This window comes from Nyctereutes procyonoides, unplaced genomic scaffold (assembly GCF_905146905.1).
Source record: "Nyctereutes procyonoides isolate TBG_1078 unplaced genomic scaffold, NYPRO_anot_genome, whole genome shotgun sequence".
NCBI classification, from domain to species: Eukaryota; Metazoa; Chordata; class Mammalia; order Carnivora; family Canidae; genus Nyctereutes; species Nyctereutes procyonoides.
The window spans coordinates 15211392-15238087 of NW_026575132.1; the positions used below are offsets into that span (position 1 = coordinate 15211392).

Sequence of the window (26696 nt, forward strand, 5' to 3'; positions counted from 1 at the left end):
TTAGTTCTACTAGGGCAGGACAGTGGGATGGGTAGGAAAGTGAGTATGGGGGCCGGAGGTGCCATTACTAGCTTAGACACCAGTCATGATCCATCTTGCAAACTGGTTGCTACCCAAACAAAACTGTGATCCTGTTAGCAAGGAAGGATAGGGGTCATAGCCAACCAACAATGTCTGAATACGTGTTTTTATTTAGGATGGAGGAAAATATTTTCAATTATTGGATATGTGTGGACTGAATACTTTTGATTATGTGGAGCTTGATTCCTCCTGTCTTGTTCTGTTTTTGTTTTTATTTAACATGCTCAGTGATGTGTTCTGTGGGTTTTTACTCTGTACCAATCTTACTCGAGCTCCACGAATTGGTCAACTTCAGGGTGAGATCATCCCAACTTCCTTCTACCATCAAGGCCGAGTGATTGACTGCAGGTAATATATTAAATGTTTGAAAACCTAATGAATCACAAGAATTACAAATTCAGAAAAATCAAGGGAAATTTTTCTGTTCACAGGAGTCGTCAGACTTTGATTTTATGATCACTTTTCATGTTCAGAGTTATTTAAAGAAAAAAAAACAAAGTTGTATGTTGATTTGCAAATTACATTCACTCAAAAACTGGACCACTTAGTGGTAGAGGGACAGTCTTTGTAATTATAATCATCAAGCAGACTTACAGTATCCATGATTAAAGCTTTGAGCATTGGAATAGGTCACTATTTGAACACTATGTGTGTTTTATTTTTTTATGACAAGAAAGTTTAAGCTATACTTATGTATATGTATACATATGTAACATATTTCTCATTTAGAAGATGGTTTAATAAATAGTCACCCGCATATAGAATATATTTATTAGAATATTGTTTATACTATAGGCAAACATTTTTGATATTCAGTTTTGAGTACAAGGCACAGGGAGTACAAGGCATGTTTTTAAAGCCAGGAAGTCACATTATATTCCAAATAAGTATTGTTCCTTTCAAAGTAGTCTTAATTCTAAGATGCTGTCCTTTCATTCAAATGGTTCTGTTGTTGCCCAAAACACTTCTGAAATTCCCCTACAGAATTGCCTTCAGCATCTGCAGACTTTTATTGTACTATGCTTAGAGTAGCCAGCCTTCATCTTATGTGAGTGAATATAAGATTTGGAAACATACAAAAAATTTTTTGCACAAAATTTAGGAAATTGAGTAAACAAACTGAATAATGTTCTCTTAGTCAAATGATTTCTGGTTTTTTTCTTTAAAAAGAACTATTTCAAGCAAACTCCCCACTGAGCTCCATTGTTGGGTTTGATCTCACCACCCATGAGATCATGACCCAAGCTGAAACCAAGAGTTTGACACTTGATCAACTAAGCCACCCACACGCCCTTTTTTTCTTTTAAATTGTTCTGAAGAGGGATCCCTGGGTGGCTCAGCGGTTTGGCGCCTGCCTTTGGCCCAGGGCGCGATCCTGGAGACCCGGGATCGAATCCCACGTCGGGCTCCCGGTGCATGGAGCCTGCTTCTCCCTCTGCCTATGTCTCTGCCTCTCTCTCTCTCTCTCTCTCTCTGTCTCTCTCTGTGTGACTATCATAAATAAATAAAAATTAAAAAAAATAAAAATAAAAAAATAAATTGTTCTGAAGAAAATTCTAACTTGTCTTAGATGATAAGATCCTTCCTGGAGGAGCACCTGCATGGCTCAGTTGGTTAAGTGTCTGCCTTTGGCTCAGATCATGATCCCAGGGTTCTGGGATCAAGCCTCATGTTGGGCTTCCTGCTTAGCGGGGAGCCTGCTTTTCCCTCTCCCTCTGCCTGCCACTCATCTCTCTAGTGCTCTCTCTCTCTCAAATAAATAAATAAAATCTTTAAAAAAATCCTTCCTGGAATAAAATTGCAGTCTTCAAGTATAGTTACTTAGATGCACGTTCATTGAACATAAATTTTCACACATCTTTTAATATGACAGCCTTATTAAATTATACATTCTAAACTAGTATATTTAGCCAGATACCCCATTAGTAATTATAACATTGATTATTATTCAAATTCAAGTTGTCCCTAACTTTGAAATTTTAGAAGTAAATAAATATAGGGAGGAATTGGTTTGTTTTCTCAACCATGAACAATCCAATTCTCTAAAGCAATCATAATAATTTTCAAAATATTTTCATTTGCTAATTTGCTCAGCATCTGCCTTTTTGTATCATGACGCACCTGAGAGCCTTGGAGAGCTCATATTAAGCTTGCTTCCTTTATTCTTAGATGAACACCTCTCCCTTAGTCTTTACGTTGTTCTTAAAAACAAGTGAAGATTTAGAATACACTTTGTGCAAATGACATTTTTTTCCTGATGGCATGCAGTGTAATAATATCAATAAAAGGTATTTCCTGTCAATGTGCTCTTTTATTAAGGAGAAGTGGGGAAAGGGGAAAGGAAGGGATAAGTGGAGAAATGCCTCTTTAGTTTCATGAAGACCAAGCCTCCTTCATGTTGACTTTCTATTTCTAACTATGGTGCTAATAGTTGTATGAATATTTTTCTCCTTTTAGTGGTGCTCATGTGATTTTAGATGATGATACAGATGTGGGCTATGTAGAAGATGGAACGCCATGTGGTCCATCCATGATGTGTTTAGATCGGAAGTGCCTACAGATTCAGGCCCTAAATATGAGTAGCTGCCCACTTGATTCCAAGGGTAAAGTCTGTTCAGGCCATGGGGTAAGTAGTCATCTGTGTTCTGGTTCAAACTTTTATTGTCTGGCACCCTCAAAGTTCACAGTGGTCAGATTTCCATTCCAACCATTCATTCTCCTTTTGTGAGTGTTGCCGGTACCTGTGCCCTAAGATGCTTTCCTTAGTATTCTTATCTGCTAAGGATAATACCCATATATATTAATATGGTTTTATTTTGTTGTTTCTCTTATCACTGGCTGTTTGTATTCACCACGTATCTATACCTTGACATCTGAAGAATTGGAAGAAAATTGATATGGTTCCTAATAGAGCTGTCGACCCCACGTGAACTACTTTGTACCATTCAAAATAACTTTAGTCCTCTCGGAAATTCCCCTTTAGCTAGTCAGCATGTAAACTGAATATCTGCATGTGCCAGATCGCGTAGACTAGAGGTTGGACCACTGGTATAATTCACATGTTTAAAGTTGTATGGTTATGCGCAGACCATTGCCAGCTCAAGAGAAGATGCCTTCTCTACTCACACATGCATGGATTTGTAATTCTATGGACTACATTTGTAGTTGAATGAAATACATTTGTAGTTCTCTGAAAAGTGTTTGGGCAGACACTTCCTGGCAAAACTAGGCTTAATATCTAGAAACAAGTTTTAATAATTATTTAAATTGGTTTAGTAAAAGAAAGATCTTTCAAAATGTATACAGACTTTAGAAATGGAAAAAAGAGAGACATGAAGAAATTGAGAGTGATGATATAAAAGGAGACGCTGGAATGAAGGTGATAATAATTCAAAATATAGATATAGAGTAGATATAGAGATAGAGTAGATGTAGAGTAGAACAAGGTAGAGAGGCCTAAGAAGGACATGCCCAGTGACTACTGAGCATTTCGGGTTTGGTTGAATCCTAGGCTCACAGGGGAGGCAGTACAGCTTAGGGATTTAGAGCATGGATTTGGAGGCTAGATAGAGCCACGGGTAGGAGTCCTGGCTCTGCTTCTTGTTCTCTCAGTGACTTCGGGTAAGTCACTTACCCTCCCACAGCCACCAGAGTGCTAGTGTGAGGATCAAATTAGATGCTTTACATAAAGCCCTCAGTGAAGGTGCCTAGCACGTGGTAAGTGCGCAATAATCGCTATGTTAAAATAAAAGCACCAGAGAGATATTTCAGTCATTGCCCTGAACACATCAAAACTTAATGCTTAGAAAGGCTCTTTATTCTCTACTATCTCTCCCACTTTTTCATCCTGTTAAATAAAAGGTCAAATTCAGCCTCATTAATCGTAATCGTGGTACTATAACATTTCAGATTAAAAAGCTTCTTACAGAAATAAGCTTCTATTCAATTTATCATCCCTAATGATCGGTCTCTGAATGTATCTCACAGGTGGATAAGAGCTTCAACACCTCTGTCTCTAGTTTGCAGATGGTTGTTTATTTCATCTAAATTATAAGCCCATTCTAGCATGCTGCTTGGTCTCCAGGACCAGCAAAAGGAGACAAAGAGCATGCGAGGAGGGTCTTCAGCCTGGCTGACAGAGAAGAGTGATCCCAGGGCAGGCAGGGGAGGTGGGGGGGGTGTTCATTTGGCTGAGATAGTGCCACCAAACAAATGTGACGTTGGACACGGTGAGATAAAACAGTACATTGATGATTTATGGCTTCCGGCCTTTCACCTCTGGCCTCGCCACTGGAGCCCAGTGTCTATTAATTTCTTGAATTAAGCATATGTTTCTAAAGTATGTTCCTAGAAACAACTACTTTTGAAAAAACTACATCATCAGACATTTGTGCAGGTAAATAATATCAACATAAACAATTAATATTTAATGAAACGTCTTCTTTTTTTAAATGGATCTCTCTTTAATTAACAAGAAAAACACTCTTCAACAATTTAATATAGACACTGTCTCCCATTGTCCACCGTGGGAGACTTAAAAAATTCAAAACAGTTTTTAAAAGCTTCTGCCCTGCCCCATGGCTCTTTCACATTTATCACTATTATTCAGAAAAGCACAATCCCAGTGACAATGTCCCATCTCTGTTCTTTGTTCTTCACAGGTGTGTAGTAATGAAGCCACCTGCATCTGTGATTTCACCTGGGCAGGGACTGACTGCAGTATCCGGGATCCAGTTAGGAACCTTCACCCGCCCAAAGATGAAGGACCCAAGGGTTTGTGTGATTTCAGTTTCAATTCATCGCATACTGAATTTGTTGGTACTCTTCCAGTGGTGCCAATATAACAACTTAATAGGTTTGAAAGGAGACACATCAGAATATCTTTTTTTTTTTTTTTTGGCCTTTCAAATATATAGTTCATGTTACTGCAGAGTGAAGGATTCTAGAATGATGTCTTGAGAGGAAAAATGTGTGAATTTCCCCTTAGTTTAGAACTGAGATTAGGAAGAAGTAAATATACCAATTTCCTTCCTTCTTGTTTCCTTTCTTTAGTTTAAACCTTCTTTTTCCATAATCACATATGTTAATCATTTTACAGTTTGTCTACACTATGCCAGTTTTCTAATAGATACAGTTTTTTTGGCCGATGTGAGACTCTAGTCATTCTTCAGTATTTGAGTCCCTCTAGAGGGAGATTGCAGTCTTCTTATTCTGATTAAACATGCTTTTGATTAGGGAGAAGTTGAAAATCTTCACAGAATGTTAATTCTTTAAGAGAAAACAAAAGGCCTGGACTTTGTCTCAAACAGCCATCAGAAGGAGAGAAATTAGAATTTTATTTTTATTTTTTTAAAAAGATTTTATTTATTTATTGAGAGAGAGAGAAGGGGAATGGTGGAGGGAGAGAGAGAGAACTTCAAGCAGACTCCATGCTGAGCACAGAGCCCAGTGCAGTGCTTCATCCCACGACCCTGAGATCGTGACCTGAGCCGAAATCAAGAGTCGGATGCTCAACCAACTGAGTCACCCAGGCGCCCTTAGAATTTTAGAATTAAGAGGCGTCTCAGTGACCATCTAGAACCACCCTCACTTTGCAGATGAGAATACATAGGCCTTGAAGTCAGGTGACATCCTATAAAGTTACCCAGGTAATTAGAGACAGGGCTAGGACCAGGCCCATTGCCTCCCATTACATTGTGTCATAATGTAGTCTTTGTCATCATGAACATGGTAATCACTTTCTCATTATTCCCCTCATTCCCAAGCCCTCATGTTTTGCAAAGATCTAAAGAAGTCATCAGTTGTAATAGGCTTACTACAGCATCTATCTAGCATTGTACCTGAGAAACCAGAGTTATTAGAACAAAGGATGAATCCCAGTGACATCATACACCAGGTTCTTCTTTTTCATGGTACCACTAATGGTGTTTTATAAATAACTATCATGATTTTTTTTCCAGCAGGTAGGAAAAAAAATGCACCTAGAAACAGTGTCATTTTGATCTGCTTAGTTTTGCATGAAAGCTCATTTAAACTCTGAACTTCAGCATTGTCCATATGGGTAAATACAACTTCAAAAGTGTATGAAGCTCCATGGTCCCCAATTCCTGAAGAGATGTAGCCGATCTGGGTGCATGTGTAATGTTCAGTAATAGTGGGTGTGCTAAACACTCTTCGTGCATTTGCTGAAAATGCCCATGATGCTAAAATTCTATAAGAATCATAGTCACGCCCTCGCAGTCTATTTCTGTTCTCCTTTTTCTATTTGTAAAAAGGAACCAATTCCACTTTCACATTTAGTCTTTAGTTACCTTAAAACTGGAACAAAAAATTCTTGGATCCGCCTTCAGAAGTTGGATTTAGAGTGGATTTAAAGCTCCCACAAGGGAAACAGACATTCACACTTTCCAAATTTTCTCTCCATGGCATGTCTGATTCTCCTAAAGGTCTAGATGCTGTTTCCTCAAGCAATGCATAAAGATGCCTGAAAAGATGAGCAGAGCTCCATTGCCTAAGACTCTGTCCTTTTTCATTAGGTGGAGTGGGGATTTATCAGGTGTCTGGATCTGTCTGTTCCCCAATTCCTCACCCACCCATACCTAGAAAGCTTAGATGGAGGCGTAAATAGCCGCATTTTGGAGAAGAGATTCATGGCTGCCTTCCGTTTTGTTTTCCTTTTCCCTGTGATTCTATTCTATACTATCTTTTAAAAATAACTTTTATGACCATTCAAGTAATACATGTTTATTGTAGAGAATTTTGAAAATACAGAAAAAGATTAAAAAGGAAATAAAAATCACCCTTAATTCCACAACTCAGAGGTAATCAATATACACATTCTGGTGTGTTTCTTTTCTGTTGCACATTTTCTTTTTTCATTATTAATGAAAACAATGGAATCACTAAAGTAAAGGCACCCACCGGTTCCAGAATTGTTAAAATCCTCATGACTCTGATAATCTTGATTAAGTTGAAAAAAGCCATTAATTACTACAAATGAAGAGCAGTTTTCTATTACATATTACTTCACTCATGTTCTCCACATTGACATTTATTTCACATATGAGGACTCTTCTGGTCCTTCTCCTCCCAACATGTGTCCATTGAATTCAGAGAAATTATTTTGGTTTGTCCTAACGGGGTAGGATAAGTTTGTACCCTTTAAAAGGCCTAGAACTCCCCCCTGCTGCAGGGAGAGCCAGTAGAAGTACTGGTAATTTTTGACAATTCATGGACATCTTTGGTGCTTATTATGCAGTACAGTGGAATTTTTCTCACTGGATGGTTTGCATCACCATTACGGGAGGGAAGAGAAGAAACTGGAACATATCACATGTTTCCATTGATAAGGAAGGACAGAGGCCTTCCTGGGAGCTTTGCTCAGACCCTTTCATTATGTCAATAGTCATCAAATCAGAGATAGAAGGGCCTTGGTGGTCATTCAGTCCAGACCTGCTGTTCTACAGATGAGAAGACTATTTAATTATTAGAGTTAACAGCTAGGTAGGGACAAAGCCAAGAATAAAACATAGATCACCTGATCTTGAGCCTAATGCTCTGTTATTGTGCACTGCCTTATTTAAAGCTGAGTATTACGTTATTCTGCTGGTTCTCATAGCGCAGTAATAAGTAGAAAGGGTGAAACAGTAACCCTGTTGTGATTAAGCTGGTTAGCTCATCCATTACCTGTCGAGGGAGTTTTATATTATTAGCATTTAGTGCTTTGAAAACAGTAATTTCTAAGTCTTAATACCTTGAGGAGTATTATTTAGTGTTTACATTTACTGTTTGCATATGTCTTGTTGATAACTTCCTTTGTGAGTACACAAATCTTTGATTTTGTAGTTCAGATGACTACAGATGAGGATTTATGATTACCATATATGATTATGCTCATGTATAATTATGTATCACCTATGTATTTTTCTCATTAATAATGGCCTCATCAATAACTGAAGGATTTACCAGGTTTTAATTTTTTAGTAACTGAATTGATTTTGTTGGAGTTCAGAAAAACTCCAGGATATTTTCACTGACAATGTAAACTGTCTGAAATAATACTCTTATATGAAATAATTTTTCATCTTCTTAGACATTTCACCCAATGTATCTGAAAATGAACTTATTTTTTAATTTCATGGAAAAGAGTAAGGAGATCTGATTGTCTAACATTGAAATATGGAGCTAGAAAACATATGTTTGTCATGCCAATGTTATATTCTGAATTATAAAGAGTATATTTAGTATTTATTTCTAATCTTAAATTTTAGTGAAATCATAAATCCCTACAGAAGGAGCTTTGGCTTATAAGAGTACAGATGATGGCTTTGATGCTTCCAGTCTTTGAATTATTAAGGGATACAGGATGATAGCCCTTTTGGCTCATTAGAATCACTTAGATGAAATAAATGCACCTTTTTTTTTTTTTCAGAAACTCTCAAAAGTAAGGAAAAAAACCCCAATTGCTCAGTTTCAAAAGCACAATTTCACACTATTGGAAGCATGACTTGTCTGTGGGAGAATTCTACTAATAAAGTAGAAAGTCTTACGAAAAGGAGTAAAGTTATAGTTTGTATCTTAATAGTACAAGTTTATTTAAAAATGTGCCTTTACATGTGATACTAGATAGCAGGTAACCCAAACTAAAAACAATGATAATAATAAACCAAAAGACAACAGAAGTTGGTGAGAAAACAAAAATGAAGACATACCACTAGGTAATAAAGAATTTCCACAGACAAGTTATAACGCAAAGGTAAGTACGTTAAAGAGTTAGGGAAGAAAGTTGAGTCCCTCATAGGGGGATTGTGTTATTAGCTAGAGTCTTTACGAGTTCCATCTCCAGGTTTGGTGGGACGTGGAGATAAAAAAGGTATGTCATCATGTGCCTGGCATAGTTCCTGGAACAAAAAAAGACATTTAATAGATAACGAATGAACCAGTGAACGAGTGAATGAATGAACAGATACAGTTGCATCACTAATCAATTAGTACAGGAGTAAAACGACAGCATAGGCCCCCAAAATACAAGGTGGGTTTTTTGGGGGGGTGTTTTTTCTTTTTTTAAATAAGATAAATCCTTTGTAGCTGCAAGGAGCAGCTGAACCTTCCGTTTTCAAATTTGTCCCCTGCAAAAATCCACCCACTTGTGAGCCAGTTGATTAATTCATGTCAGTTTAAAAGCAAGGTTGAATCACGACCTTCTGGAAGAGATAACCCTTTTCAGTATCATGATAGAGCCAAGTGTATTTCACATATGTTGTCAGTGTACGAGAGTTGAAGGCAGCGAGAGGGAAGGAGGGAGGGTGAACAAGGAGGATGGAGGATACTTTTGAAAAAGCTCTTTTCGCACTTAATTTATCTCTCTTTGGTATTAAGAGTGGTTATCAGTTAAGAATTTGAAGATAATTATTCTTGCTCAGAAGATATTATAGGCTGTATTTGTTTACCTGGAATGCATATTTGAAGCATCTACAGAAATGCCTTGCTCTTCTGTTTGATTTTTAAAACCCACATGACAGATTGCCTAATTCTCTTGATTGTACAGTGAGAAATTACATCTATGGCAAACACAAAAGCCTCTTTAAATTGCCATTTTATTCATTCATGCAGTTATAGTTTTTAAAAATTAACAAGTATTCATGTAGCACCACATCTTACCAGTGTGTGTATGTGTGTGTGTGTGTGTGTGTGTGTCCTACAATTTAGCACTTTAAAACATTGTAGCTTATATAAAAATTGGACAGGTAATAAGACTTTCATGCATTTTGGCTCTGAGGGCCAATGCCTAAATCTTAAGGGAAAAAAATTACAAAATAATATATCCTGGTTAATTTAGTATTCTGAAGGCAATGATTTTTCTAAGATCTTTAAAAAAATGTGTATTTCTATCTATAATACCTTTCATTCCAGTATTTGCCTTCACAGTTTGGAAATCTGAGATATAGTTCAGGTTATTTTGGATTATAATGTATTGTTCTATTTGGAAAACATCACCACCATCTTATATGTTGGTCTTCTTTCCATTCTCCTCAAAGTCCTCAGTAGACTTTCTCTGTTTTCTGTTGTATTTCACATTTTTTTCCTTTTTAAGAACAACTCAGGTTGTACCTTCCTAATGATAAAGCTAGACTCTTACTCATATTATTTGCCCTGTGATGAAATGAAGTACAGCTGCTCACCAAGGTTGGAGATCCGAGGTTCTCTCTCTTCTTTCAGAGAGGAAAGACAAAAAAGGTCAATGACCCCAATATTGAGCTTTAAACAGTTGTGAGTTCAAATTGTGGTTCTTTGTTTTGCTTCATTGCCTCACAGCACACAATGTGTGTGTTGCAGCCTTATCAAAGTCAGTCTCTCTTTTCGTTAGTAAAGTGACTTGAAGCCAGTACTTTTGATTCACATGGGAATGAGGTAAAGTGTGTATGTGTCCACACGCTTGCACTCACACACTCCATCTTAATCTGCCTTTCTGCTTCATTGTTAACCTTCACCTTGCCTGTGTGGAGAGCAACTTGAGGACCTCTGCTCAGCGCAGGCCCTTTTTGCAAGATCCAAAAGCTCTGCATGGAAGAGGTGATGTGCAAGCGTGGAGTATCTCCACTCAGTAATCTACTGCTGGCTGGTCCCACGCCTCCTGGCGACCCTAACTTTTTCTCAGCGAGTAGTTTATGGACTCAAACTGTAAACAACAACAACAACAAAAACCCTAAATGCCCAAATACTGTGACAGAAACCCAAACATTGCAGAGTTACGTGAAATACACTCTTACAGGGGAAAATACACTTAAAGATAGTCTTTTAAATTTGTAAGGACTTTCACAAAATTAGATAGTAAGTTCTGAATTTTAAAAACATGTAGACTCTTAGGCATATTTTACAGTTTGAGAAGTTTATAAAGTATACTAATGGCTTGTTACTTTATAATTGAAACCCAGACTTGCTGTTAGGCGGTTTAAGTGATATTTTAATTCCAATTCATTCCTTGTAGGAACTCTAACTCAAATTAGATTATATATGGGTTAAACAGCATTTATAAGAGACGATGTTTTTAAGAAGGGTTTGTGAGGTTTGCAGTTAAATTATCCTCAAAATTATACAAATTATCCTCAAGTATTCTCAATGTGTATGTAAACCTTCATTTCAAATCTTAAAGGAAAGATGTCAGTACTTAACTGACTTCCAGAGCGTTTCCTGAAAAGGTTATTTTGTGTGTTAGCAAAATCGATGTGTGATTAATGTCCTTTATTAAAAAAGATCTTCGTTTTCCCTCCGCACAGTGAACATGGCCACAAGCAGACTAATAGGTGCTGTGGCAGGCACCATTCTGGCTCTGGGGGTGATTTTTGGAGGCACAGGGTGGGGAATAGAGTAAGCATCTCTGTGAGTTTCAGAGTGTTTCTGTTTGGTTCCCGATGTGTGATGAGCTGACCCTTGTACCTGACCCCTACTGTGTGTTGTCTCGTCAACGTGTTTCCCATGCTAGTGCAACTTGTGGTGTGACTTGGATGTGTTTGTGTCGTGTGGTCTTCTTGTGCAGTGAAGAACCTTCTCCTGTCTGGAACAATGTGGGGCATAAAATAATATTGGGGTGCTTATGATGTCTTCACAATTAAGACAATGGTCCAAAAGCTCCCATTGCTCCTCTACTTATTTTAAAGATCTTATTTATTTATTTCAGAGAGAGAGCCGGAGAGCACAAGAGGGGATGGGGTGGGGTGGGGGAGGAGCAGAGGGAGAGGGAGAACCAGACTCTCCCCCGAGCAGGGAGCCCTACTCGGGACTCAGTCCCCAGCGGGGATCAGGACCTGAGCTGAAGGCAGACGCTTAACCGACTGAGCCACCCAGGCGCCCCGCTCCTCTCCTTATAGAAGTAATTTTAAGATACACCCTTTGTTATTTTTTATTGGCAAAAATGCTTTTATATGAGTGTTTGCTTAGGATTCTTATAATGAATACAATCTTCACTAGTCAAATAGATCCACATATCCAACTAGGGATTATCAATAGTTGTAGCTTCTTTTTACAGTAATTGGAATGATAGTCACTAATATTTTTTTCCACTTATTTAGAGTGATGAGGGAGGCTTTGGCTTAATTTTTTTTTTTTGTAAAGAAGATATGTAGGGTATTGCCTTCATTTTTTTCCACTTACAATAGATAATTCAAATCAGAAGTTTACATAAATATTTGGGACCAAAGAAGAAGAAAGAGATATTTATTCAAACCTGCAAAACCTTCCGTGAATAGTTGCAAATTATCTGGTTGGCTTTGTCTTAAAAATAGCCAGTGCGTAAATAAGTAACTTGTGCATCACTTGCCTGTTGATCTCCCAGAGAACTCTAAGGTCTTCTGGCACCTTTATTGAGGTTGCTCTAGACTGGATCCACATCCTCAGAATAGCTGTCAGTTCTCTATGGGATGTTGCTTTCATGAGGTTCCTAATCTTTAGGCTAAAAGAGCGATTTTTCTCTCTGTCTCTAATTACAAGGGACATTTACAAATGACAGAAATACCCCTTCACGTGCTGTCTCTGTGTTAGGGGGTGGTGGTAACACTTCATAGTGGCCCAGGGGTGAAGTACTAGTATCTTGAGGAATCACTGGACACCATCTACTCAACCGGACCAAACTGTGGGCATGTTGATCCTATTACACACATTCCTCCTTAGTCCCAGTAAGTACAGCCCCTGGGTGCTCTTCCATCCTGGGCCTGGGAGACCCAGGTACTGACACAGCAGGAAGAGGGGCCCAGGCCCATAGGTCCCGCTCTGGGCTGAAGATTATCTGAGCCTTCTCTCCCCTGCTTGGAAGGACTTTGACTTGACTTGCACCTGCTCACTCACAGCCCGTCGGTAGGGACCGTGAAGTTCATTAACTCAGGGCAGCTAGAAATACTGGAAATGATATTTTGTTTCCCTTTACATGTTAGAAAATAAAGTATTATTGTAGAGGTAACATCTTTAGAGAAAATAAAACTCTGTCCTATAAAAATTTCACCTTGGATCTGCTGCCTGGGTGATATATAGAAGTAACATTTCTTTTCCAGGGGGAAATTTTACATAGATATTTATGTGAAATTCCTCCTTGAAGAAGGATAGTTTTCTAAAAAATAATAATAATAATAATTCCAATGTTTTTTAGATTATTTACTGACCGTAATTGTGATGTGCTGCAGTGTACCGACTAAGGAAGGAGTTTTAATAATTTTCCATTTGAGCCTTAGAGATAGGCAAGCCCCAGGGCATTCGTTGTAAAGCATGGTCCTTGTTACCAGCATGTTTTCCTCCTCCCTTCCAGTCTTGTTGGTTTGTGCCTATTTCTGGTTGTGACAGGTAAGTCCGTATACGTGTATTTTTTTTCTTAAAATAGATTTGTTACTTATTATTCTGGGTTTCTGCACTGTTTTTGTTAGCTGACTGTTTTCCTGCAAATTCTAAATTGTACCATAATTGCTAAATCATAAACATGGTTTTTAAAAAATCCACAATAGTACAATATAGATTGTTTTAACACTTCCTGGCTTAGCTGATAGTGTAAGGTTCACTTAGTCACTAAGGATTCTATGGACAGAAGGTTTGGGGTTTTTTTTTGGGGGGGGGGAATGGGGACTTTTATTTCTGCTCCTTAGTTTATAATTGTAAATCAGGAATCATTTCTCATGAATTATGTATTGATTCTAATCCCAGCCTGTTTTCTGAGCTAGTAAAGTGCAAACCATGCCTAAAGCAGAATGTACATGGAAATAGAAATATTTTCTCAACGTTTGTTTCAAAATGTGTTTCCCTATTAAAGTGCGGGAAGGAAATACATATAAATGGGATGTTTCATTAGAGTAGGGGTTAGCAGACTTTTTGTAAAGGGCCAGGAGATAAATAGTTTTGGCTTTGCAGGCCACAGGATGTTTGTCACAACCTTAGGACTTTGCTGTCTTAGTACAAAAGTAACTGTAAACAACATGAAAACCTATCAGTGTGGCTGTCTTCCAATAAAATTGCTTTGCAAAAACAGGAAGTGGGACCACATTTGGCCAATGGGCTATAGTTTGCTGACCCTTGGTTTTTAGCATAAGCTTTTGAGTCAGTCAAATCTATGTTCACATCTTGTCTCTATAACTACGTTCTAGAAGTAGAACACTTCTTCTTCTATTAGACAGGGATAGTCATAACTCCTACTTTGTATGGTTTTTGTGAGGATCCAATGAGAGAATACTTGTCACATGCTTAAAACCACACCTGGCATGTAGTACGTGCTCAGTGTAGAGACACTAACCTGGTTGTATTGCTCTCTTACTACCTTGTATTATCATTTGTGCGTTCCTGAAGGACACTGAGATGTGTGTTCTGTAGGACCTCAGTGGTTAGTCTTAAGAACGTGTCACAAGCCCAAGAGCCTGAAAAGACCACATCCCCAAACCCCCACTGCATCTGTCCCCCACCTTTCTACTCACCCTCACAAGCACTGGGTGGTCTCTAAGTAAAAACATGTGATGCACACAATTTTAGTGCTGCTCAAACTGGCATCCATTTATGTACACAGTTGAGGGCACTGATGTGAGCAGAAAAGAGAATTTTTTTACACAGAAATGAATATATATACACCAAGTTGAGGATTTTAGGGGAAATACCAAAATTGGTCTTGTGACTTCTGGTACAGGATACTCAGGACTGGAAGGTTTCTGCTGTTTGGGGCACTGTACCTATGTACTAGCATCCTTAAGGATGGGATATTCAAAATAATCCTGCACTAAAGTTAAGGTTGCTTACCTTGAAAAATCGAGAGCTACAGCCTTTCCCTCTGTGAGTGGAGAGGATGTGCTGTCCTGTGAATCGACTCTGACTCCAACTATTGATGCAAACTCCACCTGTGTGTTCTAGCTTGCTGTCCTCTCCGCTCCCTTTTGAAAGTATATCTCCAAGCCTCAAATTGCAAATGGGAACTTGAAAGATAGTCTCAATTGAACTTGCCGAATCTTTTTTCCATTTCCACAAAATTGCCTAAATAAGTTTTATGCTTCCTACCTATCTTGCCTTTGGAACCACCTGCTGTTGTTCCAACATTGTATGGATCCATACAGTGAAGAAATGCATCTCTGAGAGCAAGGCTTCAAAGTCAGATCTTTATTCGGAACCTCCTTCTGACTTTTAAATGGGGTCTGTTTCCAAGTGGGGGATAAAACAAAAATGTAGCATTCAGACAACTTGGTGTGCTGCCTGAGAGAGCACTTTATTAGACTATTTTTCTCTCTTTTCCTGCCCTCATTTGCCAGTCAGGTCTAGCTAATTCTAATGCACCTGGGTTCTTGATGCGCTCTTTTGCTTGTTTGATTCATGATGTTGGGAAGGAGGAGAAGAAAGATGTGCCAGCAGGTGGGGCGCATTTGCTTCAAAATCTGTGGAAGGTGAATTTAAAGGAACTTAATTGTCAGCGGTGCAGAAGCTTTAGATGTAGAGGCATTCCTTTCCAAGCAGTAGCTCTCCGTTGCATCAGCAGTGCAAATTAAGTGAAGTAAATAAAGGCGATTTAAGTACTTAGCGACTTTTCAATGCTGGGTATTTACTTCCTGAAACCACTTAACTGCCTTTCCCTCGTGGTAACGACAGTAGTTGGCTCATATGACTTTCTTCCCATGATCCTTTGTCACAGGTCCTAGTGCCACCAATCTCATAATAGGCTCCATCGCTGGGGCCATCCTGGTAGCAGCTATTGTCCTTGGGGGCACAGGATGGGGATTTAAGTAAGCAACGCCGCATGTCTTCTTCTCAGTGGCTCTGGCACTTCTCTTTTCTGCTTACATAACCAGGTTTTGAGTTCCTGCTACAAGATTTCAAGCTTTACCAGGAAACTGCTGAAAGTAAATTTTATTTATTCAGAAATGGGTTAGGAAAGAAGAACCATGGAACCACAAATGTCCTGTCTGGGCTAGTGGGTAAAGCAGAAAGTGTAGATGGAATTTGCATCTCCAGCTGAAGGTGAACAAAGTAGAGGTTCTCCAGTGGAAGACACTCCAGCTTTCAGCAGCAAGCATTCTGAGATAGTGTTTTTCATAGACCATAATCAGGAAACTTCGTGGTCAGGAAATTAGTGGATATAAATCACTTGTATCTGTTTAAAACTGGTTTATATTTCACTGATATTTTGAAATTTTCACAACCTAAGGAACCGCTTGTTCATTATTTTTTCATACGTAACACAGTATATGTAGCATTGTGATTTGAAAAAGCTTCATTATTTGATAAAAAATAGATTTAAGAAATTTTATTCATTCCCTAACCAACTGAATTGGTTTCACATTGAAATTTGAAGTCTGTGGCTTTGTGATACTTAAATTTATTTTCTAATTAACTGCAAATTAACTGGTATGTGTCCAAAGTGACCTTTCAGTTCGGATTATGCATTGATCACTGAACTAAGTTTGTTTAAATAGACATGGCAGATAGTCACAAATAAACCTTAATGATGATCAAAATTTGTAAAGCTAATTTATAAAGTTTAGATGTTTTCAGAGCTCAGATTCATTGGATAATTGCTTTTTATATCTTTTCATACTGTGGTGGCTTGATTATTATCATCTGTAGATGAGACTTCCTTGCCAAATATTCCCTGAGAAAAATTAAGTTCCAACCAGATCTGTCAAAATGCATTTAAATGGGAAATAAGACCGTTACCTAAAATCAAAACCCACTATGCCTCCATCTGGTTTACTCAACAGAGGCAGTTTTTTACTTGAATTATCTGAATAATTGCATTATGAACTTTATTCTATTTTACATTTTGAATCCTGAAATCAAAATATTGAAACCAGATTAAAAAAATATTATTAGAAAGGGATTATGAAGGGAAGACAAAACACATGATGACTTAATATATTCAACATTTTCTGCTAATTTTGTTATCATATTAAGATTTAATGAGTAAGCCTGCAAGTTGCTGAGCTGCTCAACTTGGAAAGTTGTTATCAAATGGTACTTCCTTTCTACAGAGAGATTTGTAAACTTGAACCTGTTTGCTGAAACAGTACTTTTGGCATCATCATGTTTTCAAAAACACACACAAAGTGGGCAACTCAAATTTGAATTTCTCATCGTGGTATCAACAAAACATTGCCCTGATAATGAGTCACTCATGGTACCTTACCTAACAACAACAACAACATCCATATATAATTTTGTTGTTGTTGTTATTGTTTGGTTTGGCCAGCCTTAATTCAAGCAAAAGTTTTTTCTTAGGTGCCATCTTACTGTAAAAAAAAAAAAAAGCCATTGCACTTATAGTAGTCCCATGATCTGTTATTATTTTATAATGCTCCCTTGAACTTTTTCATAAATATGCTTCGAGAAAAATAAATTTGGCTTGTGCTCAAGCTTATGCCTTTTTGGCATCAGGAAGCCTCAGTTTCAAGGACTGGAAAACAGTCCTGTGCATCTTTGCTATCCGGCCACACACAAAGCCAAATGTACCATCTCAGCCTTTGGAGTCAAGAGCACTATTCTGTAGCAGGACCTCAAAACAGTGGCCTGGCCTAGCGCACAGCTTGAATTGCATGTTTCTTTGGGGAAAAAATGGAAAAGCCTTTATCACTGTGTATATAAGTGGATTAGGCCCTGTGCAGGTAACTTATATCTAAGAGAGATGTCTAATCATCTGAAGACCAGAGAAAAGGAAGGGGAGATGGACACCTAGTGAGGTGAGAAACAGCCTCCACTGAGCACCGAGGGGGGAACCGCTGTGCAGACAAGTGTACTGCTGCCCTAATCCAATGCCCCTTCCCGTGCCCTATGACCCTAAAAATTTCTGTAAAGGAAAACATTGTAGGGTGGCACACGGTAATGTGAAGTATCTTTATGCCTTAGACAAAAAAGTGAAGATGATTCTTAGAGGCTGGAATTCAAACTTGGAGGAGCCACTGCTCTTCGAGGTGGCTCTTGGTGGCTGACTCTTCAGATACGAAGATCTGAATTTGCTTTAGATTTCAATAGTAGCCATGTGGTTTACATTAAATGTTAAATATAGCTACCTCTACTTTGCAAGGAAAGGCTTTGGGTGCCAAATGGTGCAGTTTAGGTTTTCCTACCACTTGGGCAATTTGGGAGATTTGTCTAGAAGGTATTTGCTAATTGAACTGAAAGTCTGAGTTTTTCATGGAACTCAAAGTAAATACAAAAGAGTCATTTAGGATCAGAAGTTGAAAATCGTTTATAAAAGAGATTGCTTTAAATACTTTTATTGGAAATCCTTCCTGAAATTGTGTTTTACTAGATGCGAAAAGCAAAGCCAGTAGCAAAGTTGCCTGAGTAATTTGAGGGTACCTGAACTTTCAGGCTAAAGGAAACATTATTTAAAAAAAATAGAGGAAACATATTAATGCTCCAGGGAAGTATCGCTTTTTCCTAAAGTCACATTTCTTGAGGTGGGACACCGTGAGCAATTTAAATGTGGAAGAAGTGTCAACCGTACATGACCTGTTCAAGTATAGATAAGAAAACAGCTATGCTCTGACCCCTGGCAACATCTGCCATTCTCTATAGTTTATTTCTTAAGCCATATTTCCTCTGAAATAGGTGGTAAAAAGCATGAATCTATGTGAGTGTGCATGCATGTGTGAAAGTGTGCACCTTTGTGCGAATAAATGATAATGTAATTTTGTCAAGATAACTGTGATTTAAAAAAACAACGTAAGTGTAGATGACATCTTTCTAGCAGAATAATAGTCTGCAAGCTTTGCTTCATGCAAACAAGACTTCCATAGCTTCGTTGTAAAACTCCCGAAAAGAGAAAAAATGCTATTTGGCAGGTTATTTTCTTTCACATATTCTGATGTGTGGGGTAGTGTGTGGTAACTTCAATTAATTCCATACCTCAGAAGTAGTTGGTTTGTGGATTCCCAGTCTTTGGAGTGTTAGTACTTTTCTCTGAGAAATCCTGTGAAAAATGAAGGTAGGTTCTTGGCACATCAATTTGTCTAGCATTTCCCCTGTATCTGCATCTATTTACATGCCCACCGCCCCCATGTTCCTTTTCCTCTCCATTACCCACACACATACAGTAAAGCTGTGGACTGTGCTGCAGAGTGTTGCAAACCTTGGTCCTGGTTGACTCATGAAGACTCATAACCTCTGTTCAGTTTTGAATAGTAATACTACTTGATTCGATTTTTAGGGCTGTTGCTTAGACATTAGAAAAATCAAGTAGATGAAGGGCCGTTTTAGTAGCATCTCCTCTAAATCTTAGAAAAGGTAACAAATATATGGAAAGAGGATTTCATGGTTCCATTTAAAAGTGAACAGAATTTCTGTTACCACCTTGGACATGGCTTTTGATCTGACATTACCTAAATTTGAATACAGGCATTAGATATGAGCAATACAGTTATGACGTGCATATGAAGTATGTGAACACCACGAGTGATGGTGGTCAGAGAGAGAAATTCTAGGTGATAATAGGAAAAAAAACTTGAAGGTAACAGTGATATAGATTGTTGACTAGATTTGAGGGTGAGTCTTGAGCTCTTCCAACCATATTACCGTGCTTCGGACTCTAGAGCCCTATCACCATGTCCCACTTCCTATCACTTGCTGTCTCAATGTAATTTCATGCCAGTAGTGGTCATACTGGCCTGGAAGAGCTGCTCTGGACATTAAAAGTGTTACTTTGATAAGTCTGTATAGTAACCGTGATTTCCTCTCTATGAGAAGTTACTGGGGGTACAGATTCTTATTGAGCCCGCTTTTGATTGTAAGCTATTCTGTTTGGCCTGTGTTCCATTTCATAGGACAAACCAAAGAAAAGATAAAACAAAAGGTACTCGCATAAATGATATGTAAAGGATCATATCTGGGTTTATCACAGGAAGATTGGATTTTTGAGTGTCAAGTTGGATGAAATTTGTAAGGAATTTAATATTGCTAATTATATTTTCTCAAAAGAGCAAATGTCTTTTGTTTTTGATTTTGTAGAGTTAGGAAATCGAATCAATTTTAGCTAGTCTTTCTGGGAGGAAAACCAGGCTCCTGCTTATCTGAATTCCATGACCATATCCCAGTGGAACAAGGAGCCTAATTCCCTTAAATCCTGCAATTCCTGGGTTAGGCACTTTTTCACTCAGACCTAGGAGGCTGGTCTTGTGGGATTTCTTCCTGCTAGGAAGACCCTGACTCAGACCTCTGGGGAAATGAATGCAGTCACAGGTGGCCTAGGAGGGATTGAGTGAAGGGTTCTTGGTGGGTCGTGATGACTCACTGTGGAAGGATGTGAAGGTAATAGCAATCGATGAATACATACCCTTGAAAAAACTAAAGGCTTTTACAAACTAGAGATGGCTGCTGTTAACCGGAAAAACTTTATTTTAACTTTGTATAGATGTACATGTATGTAATATATATTGTAGACAAGAGTATAGGTTTTCAGACATCATAAAGATTGATGAAAACTGGGTCAATGGAGGGCTTATGGATTAGCTAATATCGAATAATGATCCAGAAATACCTTACACGTTATGATGACAAAGTTCATTGCCTTCCCATTCCTAGTGAGCAGAGGGAGTTCAGATGAAACGCTTGTGGAAGGAAGGCAGCAAACATCTACCTGTGATGGTTGTGCTTTCACACTGAAATGGAACGAAAAGACTTTTTCCACATAGGGAATTCTCGATAGATGGTGGGTTCTCAGAACTCACCATAGTAGTTTTGCAATTTATACGTGAGAGAGCTGTCACAGTCAGCCTGCCATAGGAGGGTCCCTCTCTGTCCTCATCACAGGCCCCTGCCTTCCTCCTGCTGGAACATCTGTGGGGGAAAGATTGTGCCCTGTTGGTATTTGGAGTCCATTTTCCCATAGAAATACATGATTCTACAGGGTGATGTGTCCTCCTGGTCTGACCTGGGAACCCATTCACCCTGTAGACTATATCCTCCTTAAAATAATGCAATCTAAACTTCAAACACTGATTTTTAAAAGGAGCACAAACTTTTGGACCCTGGAGGTTGACTGGATGCCAGGCTGAAATAGAAATTCCTATCTCCATTTAAAAATGAACTGGATTGCAGTTAAGATCTTGGACATGGCTGTTGATCTGCCATCCGCTGAATTCGAATAAGGGAATTTAGATGTGAGCAAGGTTGTCATTTACATGCCCAGCGCTAGCTGGCTTGATCTTTATATTCGTTTTAATTGAGGGGACATTAGCTTCCCATTTGTCTTCAATTCCAGCAACAGATAGCTAAGTTGGTTGGAGCCCCTGGTCCTTCAGAGTCATTTGGCCGGGTCAGGCAGTCTTCGTTTTTCCCCACCTGACTCATGGGTAGAGTTGTTCCTTCTAAATCTACCTCTAAGGGCTGTGAGTGTGGGAAGCAGGCACAGGTCCTGTGCTCCCAAGCAAAGGAACTCTGAGCCACTTGCATTATGGGGCATGTCCCTTTTGGTCTTGGAGCAGCAATGCCCACTTTCAAGAATAACTGACTCAAAAGAGGATTGTCGGAGGTGACGGAATGGGGGAAAAAGGAAGCAGCGCTGTTGCTGTAGTGTTTGTGGCAGTGGATTACCTGCCAGGTCGGCAAACCACAGGCTTAGGCATATTAATGAAGACATTTTCATGAAAACCTTTAAAAGGAAAGGGAGATTTTCTTTAAAGATTTTTTTTTAATTTGTTATTTCAAAAAGGGAGTATCAAAGTGGTCACCTCGGGACAAATGAGAACTTGGCGGGATGCCTTTAATGCGTATTTTGAGCTTCAATATTGTGTTTATTTTGACTTACATGGTGGGGAGGAGGAACACGCTGGAATTTTTTGGCACGGAGGCCTGAAAGGATATTGAGCTGGCCCTGAGCGGGCAGGGGAGAGCGGGATCTCGGGGACAACTGGTGCTCCAGTCTTGCATGACGCCTCGGTGGCCAGCAGCGTTGCACCCGCCCAGTGCGCAGACTCAATGCATGAGCCCCCCCTGCTTGATGCCCCACATGAAGCCAGACCATGGGGAGGTTGCAACCACCTTGTGTTGTTGCCTTGTAGTGTCTTGCTGGTTCTTACCTTTCCTCTTTTTAAACATAGGACCCACTTTTTAGGAGACTGGACACTGCGAGCAAGGCATTTTAACTGGCTAATTTCCACTAAGCTTACTGCTGCATTTGCTTAACTAACCCGAGCCTGTGTCCATTCTCCTTTGAGTGTACTGTCGTACTGTGCACTCTGGTTTTCAACTGCTTGGATATGAAAAATGTTTGTTCCATGGTGGGGTAAGAGCTCACACACCCAAGGCAGCAAGATAACTGAGTAGAACAAGGCTCTTTGCCCTCTTGGCAAAGGCCGACTGACTGATACAGAATTCTCAAGTCCTGGAAGGAAGCATCAAGGAGCCCTTCAGAGTTTTGCGTAGTTCCCCTAATAGCCCTCCAGAATGTAGGAAGAGCCCTTCCTGTCATGTTCATCTGGTTAAAATTAGCCGTATCATTTACTGCTGAAATAAGAGACAAATTGGGCTGCGGAGGCTTCCAGTGATTTAAAATGAGCAACTCGAAGCTCCTTTTGGTCTTACAAATGGATGTACTCTAGTGGAGATGTTGTAAAGACATTCAAAAGCATGAGCTGTTCTGTGTTGCCAGTTATTTTGGGAAGTCTGCCTCTGTGTGAGTTGATTACTTTGCTCTGGAACTAGCATTGTTGTCATTATCATCACCCTCCTCTCCTCGCGATCTGATTAATATTGTGGATTTTTCCCTCCCTGCCTGCATCTCTGGAAGAAATGTCAAGAAGAGGAGGTTCGACCCTACTCAGCAAGGCCCCATCTGACTCCGCGGCACTGGGTGAGCGGTGCCTCGTGCTGTTGGATCCTGGGTGTGACATACTCACAGCACTGTTGCCGGAAGTGTTGAGTCTGTAACCAAGACCACTGGGTGATAATGACCACAGAGCTGAAGTTGGGGGATGGGGATGGGCTAAAAGGAAACTGTCATTCTGGGAAATAATTTCAAAGAACCCCTCTCACCACCTGTCAATAAAAGGGGATAAAAGACAATATTATAAAAGAACTATTTCCGAATCTTTTTTTTTCTAACTAAAGGAAGAAGGAACAATAACAAAAAATGAAGTGCAATAAAAGAACCATTAAAAAATAGCAAATGATTTTTTTTCTTTCCTCAGCCTGCTGGCACTTAATATCTTCTAAATGATTTGGCATGATTTTTTTTTTCTTTTCCTACCAATGACACACTCCAGTGGCATGAAGATCTAATTTTCGAAAGGGTAAAATCTGCATGGCATATATACAACAAGCAGCTAGCAAGCCAATCCGCAGCAAAACTTGCAACTGAATTCCTAAGGTGAGGATGAGCGATGAACACATGGAGGCTGCCTGGCCCTCACCCCCGAGTCTAGACCGGGCCACGAGAGACTCCACAGACCCCTGCTCTCCTTGAGTCACTTTCCCATTGTGTGTTTTCCTGGACCAAGCATCCTTTGGAAATGGGAACTGGAATTTGAACAATGATGCTATTGTATAGTTCTTTTATAAATGTAAATATGGAAATAAGAGATTTTGACACATCATTTTCACTTGTCTGTACTGAAATATTTTTCTTGTAAAGGTTCTCTGTAGATTTGAGTTTATTGTTTGCTCCCCATCTTTTGGGTTCTTTTTGCTGTTTTTTCTCTCTCTCTTCTCTGGTAACATATTGTTCAGTGATTTGGGGGCTTGCTTAAAAAAGACAGATGTAGCCACAGATACAGGGAGTTTGGACACAAAACAGGTGCAATTTAAAAAGGAAATACCTGAATGAAATGCTTAAAACCAAAAATAAGCAAAAGTGGGGGGTGGGAGTGGGTCTGGTGGTACACAAACAACTAAATAACCCATATTAAAAACACAAAAATTATGTAAATGCAAATATATGTACTAACAAGTCTAAAATTTTTTTGATGTTATTATAAATGTATGTATATAATGTAAGAAAGTAGACACCCTCTCGAATTAATCACAGAAGTGCCAAGCTCATGATTTTGGTTTTTGGTTTTGACAGTTTTCTTTCCCTGTCTTCAATGTGAAAGGAGGATAAACTTAAAGCCTTAAATTAAAAAAAAAAAAAAAAACTTTTAAATGTTAAAAACTTGGGGAAAAAGTTAAGCTTTCCATTTTATTTGTATCTATTATTGTCAACATTTCGTTCATGTTTCTTCTTCCTGCCTCAAAATACATTTGGTAGAACCCCACTGGCAAACCGGTAATGGACACCGAGGTAGCAGTTGCCTTCTTGCGAGTGTTGCCTTCGTAGGCTTTAAGTCTGTGTGTTGTGTTTCCAACAAATCTCATTGGTCCCACAGTGTGGTGTGTGGAATGTTCTAGATTGTGATGGGATTCTACTGTTCACAAAATCATGATCTTCTCTTGCCTTCAGGCAGATGTGCAGATGTAATCTGGGTTCCCAAGTCCCTTCGAGTTTGCTTCACTGGCATCGATTTCTTCTTCCATTTATGACAAGATAGCTTCTATTCAAGTGTTAAGTATATACATTAATAAATTTGGTCCTGACTTGGTTTTGATTGTAGAACCTAGTACGTGAGTCCTTCAGTGAGCACCCATTTATAGAGAGGAGCTTTCCCGAAGGCCCCCAGAAAGCCCACACTTCTCCAACATCCTCTTTTCAGGAACAGGACACGCAATCCTGCTGTTCACCTCATGACCACCAAATGAGTTGCTAGATTTAGCTTTAGGTCCCTTTTCAGCAAGAGTCATGACACCAGTGTCACAATTTTTGCTTTGATTTTGGAAAGGATTATGTGCTAAAACTACTACTTAAAACCGTGAGGTTATTTCCAGGTGTATTTAATCATGGAAGTGTCACAATCATAGAGCAGAAACCTCAATTTTGGTATGCCCCAGTAGATCATAACCTAACCTCTTAATCCTGTTACTGCTTTCTGAGTACTAGGTGCTACCCAGGTCTGCAGTCTTTCTCTAGAACTAGCTGTATATTTATATTGGAAAAACAGGGCTATCTACAGGGTTTATCAGCCTTATTCTTGGCTCCATAAGACACAGGTTGTAACCCTTCGCCTAGTGGTGATGGTTCTTTCAACCCAGAGGAAACTCAGATTACTTGGCATCTCTTCCTATCACTGTATTGTTTATGTCCTTGTTGTTGGATCCTACTCACTAGCGGATTCCGAGCTGTTACTGAGTACACCATATACATTTCACTGCTCTTCCAGAGGCACCACGGTGACTTAACAAAAACAAAACCATGATGGTTACAAAACAAGTTAAATCTCTATTATTAACTTTTGAGCATTTCACAAACAACATTGTAAGTGTGCGATGTTACGTTTTAAATCAGACCACAGTGGTCCCCAAATATGTACATAATGGCAAATGTCAGTGTAACTTTTTGTTACACTGGCAGTTTCATAGGTAACCAGACCTATGTTCCAATGTTAAATTATCTGTGTGTATATGTAAAATACACAAGCTTTAAGCTATGTGTGTATGAATAGGAAAGAAAGGTAATGCAACCATACCAACCGTAAACAATGGATTATAATTATTGTTGGTGGTATTGGGTTATGTCGTTTCGAACTCTTTGCTGTATTTTCTCTTGCACATGCCATTCATTTGCTGATTTTCGTGGTGAGAATAGTCCTTTTTATTAATTTGAGCTCATACAAGCGTATCACCATCCTAATGTTACCCAACAAGAGTTAGCGTTAAGTGATGACGAGTTCCCATTTCATCCGCTATTCTTTGCTGCATTAATTAATGACACCTGGATGAGGAGGTGTGCGCTAACTTCATTGCTCACCTGGGACACTGCATGAGCCCACTGAATTAGTGCTACTCCTATTAGCTAAATGAGCAGTACACATAGGTGCATGTTATGAAACATGAATCACGTAGAGCCGTGGAGTTTTACCAAGTATGTTTTTTGTTTTCATTTTCGTTTTTACTATGCAAAGATGGGAAATGCACAAACTTTTCAAAGACTCTAGTGTCCGAAGAACTTTACAAACAATACTTGAACCTTTCTTTAAAGTCATCCCATCATATTTTACAGTCATTGTTGCTTCCACTGTTAATTTTCATCTCCAGATGGTTTGTAATTTTTTAAGTGTACAACCTGAAGTTTTGTTTGAAGTTAATAAATTCATTCATAATCTCGTTGGCTGCCTAGGAATGGAGATTCAGTAGTCATTGTATGCACTGTATGCGTCAAGTGTGTATAAAATCTTTGTTAACATAGAATGTTGTCACTTTAAACTTGGATCATTTTTCTCAGGCCCCCTTTCTTGTGTTATCTTGTGTTGTTGATTAAATGGCCATGTGCCTGATTTCAAGAGTTTTAGCACGGGCTTCTCAATCAAAGGCTCACTGAAAATTTAAGCAGTCAATGGAGCAAAATAAAATCTCTGATGAATGATAAACATATTCCTGATTAGAATTCAGTTTCATTGAATTTATTGAATGTATTCTTATAAATCGGGGTGGGGGGAATCCACCTTAGGATCATATACATTATCAATTCTTTTTTCTTTAGTATCTCTCTCCTGAATCTAAAGGGGATGGCTAGTAATAATATCCACACTTTTGACCTGGTACCGAATTTGCAATCAAGCTCTAAAGAAAATAGAAGTATTTGG

The 26696-nt window shown here is 38.9% G+C and overlaps 1 protein-coding gene across 3 annotated transcripts in view; it reads left to right on the forward strand.

The window, feature by feature from the left end:
- The window catches only part of ADAM23 (ADAM metallopeptidase domain 23), a 169343-nt gene extending 142859 nt beyond the window's left edge, over positions 1–26484 (forward strand). For 2 of the 3 annotated variants that reach the window (XM_055345458.1, XM_055345460.1), the window contains 5 exons: positions 310–429; positions 2539–2707; positions 4743–4854; positions 15722–15812; positions 22811–26484. In XM_055345458.1, the coding sequence (XP_055201433.1) occupies positions 310–429; positions 2539–2707; positions 4743–4854; positions 15722–15812; positions 22811–22859 (541 nt within the window). In that variant the 3' untranslated portion in view covers positions 22860–26484. Of the gene's footprint in view, positions 1–309; positions 430–2538; positions 2708–4742; positions 4855–11357; positions 11449–15721; positions 15813–22810 lie in introns of all 3 variants that reach the window. The other variant, XM_055345459.1, reaches the window with a different exon arrangement.
- Positions 26485–26696: the final 212 nt, after the last annotated feature.